The following is a 4319-nucleotide window of genomic DNA, read 5'->3' as shown; positions in this document are numbered from 1 at the left end:
TTCTGATTTTATCATACTCGTTGCAGCTCTCTGATGCATACATATATTTATGTCTCTTCTTATTCTCTGCTTGGGCATACACGTAGGGATGCAAACATCGTGAAATGAAACATCGATGGTTCGATGTATCGATGTTTCTTCAAACAACATCGAAATCAAAAACATCGGCCATTGAAACATCGATGGATTTTTGAACTTTTTTAATGTATTTTATTAGTGAGCATAAAAAGCTACGCCTTTAATTGATATTTATTTTAGCTGCCCATTAAAACCTTTTCTCAATAAATAAAAGATATAAATAGTTTTTGAACAAACAAAAAATTATTTAAACAGAATTTAAAAATAACAATTTGGAAAGTCTTTTCCCTGTCAAGCGATTTCTTTGCTGTGTGATCGTTGCTGCAGCTTTAGAAAACAGTCGTTAACTAGGGACTGAAGCGGCCACAATGGATAAATATTTGGAGGCTTGTTTATACAATTCAGAAAATACATTTTTCATATCATCCCACATTTCTGTTGGATTCTGATTGATAGAAGCAGCAGTTGATCCAAGATACATTTGCACTTCAACTTCCGTTGTTGTAATAGCAGATAAATTGGAAAACTTACATTTCATATTTTGGTGGGCCAACTGTTTATGATGGCTCCAAATATCAAACGGGTTTTCCGTTGCACACTCATTCGAAGATTCCGACGTACTAACGCCATTATTTGCATCTTTTATGAAATTATTTAAATACAAAACTGTTTTGTTTTTAGCCAGTTCATCTTTAAAATGCAGAAATTTAAATCTCGGATCCAATACAGTAGCCAACGCCAGAACTGAATTAAATTCAAGTTTGCCAAATCTCTTATTCATGTTCTTTTGCAGTTCACTTTTTAGCTCCCTACAATAGCGTCTTGAGCTGAAATTTTTGTCAGAGCTTCAGTTAAATAGCTTACTAAAGGTATAACCTTGCTAATGGTAACGTAGGTATCAGCCGAAATCTCCCTGGTCACAGTTTTAAAACACTTTAATAACTCAATCACTAATTTTGTTCAGTTCGTAGGCATTAACCATAGAGGGTGCTTCTGGGCGAGTGAGCAGTACTTCACTTAAAATAGGGGCTAACTGGACCAATCTCTCTAACATATAAAAACATGAATTCCATTGCGTTCTTACGTTAAGAATCATTTTCTTGGTATTACTTGTATCGGGTGATTTTTTAAGAGCTTGATAACTTTTTTTTAAAAAAAACGCATAAAATTTGCAAAATCTCATCGGTTCTTTATTTGAAACGTTAGATTGGTTCATGACATTTACTTTTTGAAGATAATTTCATTTAAATGTTGACCGCGGCTGCGTCTTAGAGTGGTCCATTCGGAAAGTCCAATTTTGGGCAACTTTTTCGAGCATTTCGGCCGGAATAGCCCGAATTTCTTCGGAAATGTTGTCTTCCAAAGCTGGAATAGTTGCTGGCTTATTTCTGTAGACTTTAGACTTGACGTAGCCCCACAAAAAATAGTCTAAAGGCGTTAAATCGCATGATCTTGGTGGCCAACTTACTGGTCCATTTCTTGAGATGAATTGTTCTCCGAAGTTTTCCCTCAAAATGGCCATAGAATCGCGAGCTGTGTGGCATGTAGCGCCATCTTGTTGAAACCACATGAGTCAACATTTAAATGAAATTATCTTCAAAAAGTAAATGTCATGAACCAATCTAACGTTTCAAATAAAGAACCGATGAGATTTTGCAAATTTTATGCGTTTTTTTTTTAAAAAAAAGTTATCAAGCTCTTAAAAAATCACCCGATAGAAGCCCCACTGTCTATTTGTTTCTTTCGCAATTTATCACTGGCATTAAAAATTCTTTTAATAAACTTAACAATGTCGCGCACCTTAGTTATCAAAGCTGATACTTCCGTGGACTTATCTATTGCGTTACAACCAAATTAAGCATGTGTGCGAAGGACGGTATTATTTTTTTTTCGCCAAACAAGCTTCTATTTAATTTCATTATGGTTGAATCATTATCAGTTACACAAGCAGAAACCTTATTTATGGAGACGTTCCACTCGTTGAAAAGTTTAAACATAGTTTTTTCTAAATAAGCTGCTGTATGACTTTCGTGTAGCTCGATTACTCCTAACGTCCCACTCAACAAAAGTAAATTGTCCAAAAAATGAATTGTTACCCCAAGGAACGACCATATGTCATACGTTAGGCAATAACTGACGCACTTACGAATATACTCTTTGAAAATTGAGGACAGCGCTTCGTATTTTTCATCCATTCGTTATTTTATTGTTTCTCTACTTGGAACTTTAAAAAGCGGATCCAGTTCTTTCATCATCTGCAGAAAACGTTTTCCTTCTACGGTGGAAAATGGCTTGTTGTCCATTATAATATATTTCACAATTGCTTCAGTAATTTTCCTTGATTTAGGGCCATCTTGATAAGAAATACTTTTGACCTGCTCAAAAAAGTCTTTCACATTTGCAGTACTTACGGAGTACATGTACTAGGAGACGATTCAATACATGCAGTCTTCTTATTACTATTGTCGGATAACTCACTTGACGCTGTCGTCCCAGCGGTTGGTGACATGTTAATTATTTCAGAAATTTTTCGCCGTGTTGGTTCCGAGTGCGGCGTAGTTTTGGAGGAGCATTCTGCATTATCAACTTGATCGAGTAATACCTTTTTATGTACATTCTCAACGTGACAGCGAAGATTCGACGTGTTACCTGTTGTTTTTAATTTCTTGTTGCAGAGTTTGCATGTGGCGGAAGCGTCTGAATTTCTTATGAAGAAGCTCCAGACCTTGCTTTTTAATTTTGAAGGCAGCATTTTGAAAATCTGAAATATTCTGTACATATTTAAACGTCTAACGCAATTATTTACATATATTTTATATTCACTACACCTGTAACAAATTTGTGATTGACAACAGATGAATTCGCAACAAAACTTACGAGGTGTGTTCAAAAAGTATCTCGAATTTTGAATTTTCGCGGGTTACGTATATTCGAATTTCGAATTTTTTGTGGCGTTATGTTGGTACCCATGTCTCTCACTTATGCCAACAAACTCGGCCATTTTGAATGTGCATTTAATTGTTGACAGCTGCTTTGTTTGCACGTGTTTTGGATCGTCTTCGATTTTGCGCAGCAACGCCCGGATTTGTGGAAGAACAAAAATTGGCTTTTGCACCACGATAACGCCCCTGCTCACACATCGTTGCTTGTGTGCGACTTTTTGGCCAAAAACAACACACTAATGATGCCGCAGCCACCGTATTCCCCACATCTGGCCCCCTGTGACTTTTTCTTGCTCCCTAAACTGAAGAGGCCCATGAAAGGACGACGTTACGCTTCTCTTGACGAGATAAAGACGGCATCGAAGGAGGAGCTGAAGAAGATAAGAAAATGATTTTTTGAAGTGCTTCGAAGATTGGAAAAACCGTTGGCACAAGTGTATAATATCTCATGGGGATTACTTTGAAGGGGACAAAATAGATATTCATGAATAAATAAATAATTTTTGAAAAAACACAAAATTCGCGATACTTTTTGAACACACCTCGTATATTAAATGCTCAAAAACAACTTCTAACACACATAACACGAAATAGACTGTCACACAAAATGTATTTTCGATTTTTTGTAAAACTTATTTTGCATTAATTCATAAGCGAATTCTCAGTATTATTCAAGTTCAACATTCAACCAACGAATTTTCCGTATTTTACAACAAAACATATGACAGTTTGCTAAAGCGTTTCACAACCACATAATTCATGCTGTGAAATGTTAACATTTTTAACAGTTCTCCGCATACTCAAACAGAGAATATGAAGAGAAATAAATATATGTATTTTCGGCATATGATGCCATAGCATGTATGCCCAAGCAGAGAGTATTGAAGAACAATAAGTTCTTTAATATTCCATTTTTAACAGCGAAAATCGTGTACAAAGCCCATCTCTCACACAGAGAACATAAAGACATTTTTTTATGTTCTCTGTCTCACATACCCAAGAATATGAAGAGACATAAATATACATATGTATGCATGCCCATGATTACGCTCACAACGAATGTAAAGAATTTCGTTTTGCTTGTTTAAATTTTTGCTTTCAACCAGGCAATCGCTTGTATGTGCAATGTATGCACATATGTATGTACATATGTTTTTTTTTTATAGTAGGAGGAAGCATCGAAAGCCGGAGTGCGGGACTGTAATCCGCTAAACCTAACCTACTCCCACCTTATGTCTCTCCCACGGGACCACTGGACAAAGTATTACTTCATGGGAGAGAAGAAGACGTTTAAGTCTC

The 4319-nt window shown here is 36.1% G+C and overlaps 1 protein-coding gene across 1 annotated transcript; it reads right to left on the bottom strand.

Annotated features, from left to right (window-relative positions):
• Window positions 1-2329: 2329 nt before the first annotated feature.
• On the bottom strand, window positions 2330-2838 carry LOC120779903. Its single transcript, XM_040112251.1, has 2 exons — window positions 2557-2838; window positions 2330-2453 (listed from the first exon to the last, which is right to left on the bottom strand). Exons 1-2 carry the CDS (start codon window positions 2828-2830, stop codon window positions 2422-2424), a joined length of 306 nt encoding a protein of 101 aa, XP_039968185.1. The 5' UTR covers window positions 2831-2838; the 3' UTR covers window positions 2330-2421.
• Between the last annotated feature and the right edge of the window lie 1481 nt (window positions 2839-4319).

The sequence above is a fragment of the Bactrocera tryoni genome, unplaced genomic scaffold (assembly GCF_016617805.1).
Source record: "Bactrocera tryoni isolate S06 unplaced genomic scaffold, CSIRO_BtryS06_freeze2 scaffold_11, whole genome shotgun sequence".
NCBI classification, from domain to species: Eukaryota; Metazoa; Arthropoda; class Insecta; order Diptera; family Tephritidae; genus Bactrocera; species Bactrocera tryoni.
Note: the sequence above shows the minus strand (reverse complement) of the source record. Positions and strands in the feature narration are given on the sequence as shown.

Bases quoted from the DNA above. Each gene is read 5' to 3' on its own strand.
- LOC120779903 (XM_040112251.1), bottom strand. From the start codon at position 2,830: ATGCTGCCTTCAAAATTAAAAAGCAAGGTCTGGAGCTTCTTCATAAGA. The intron at 2,454-2,556 runs GTGAGTTATCCG...TTTTTTGAGCAG, and splicing joins CGCTGGGACGACAGCGTCAA to GTCAAAAGTATTTCTTATCA.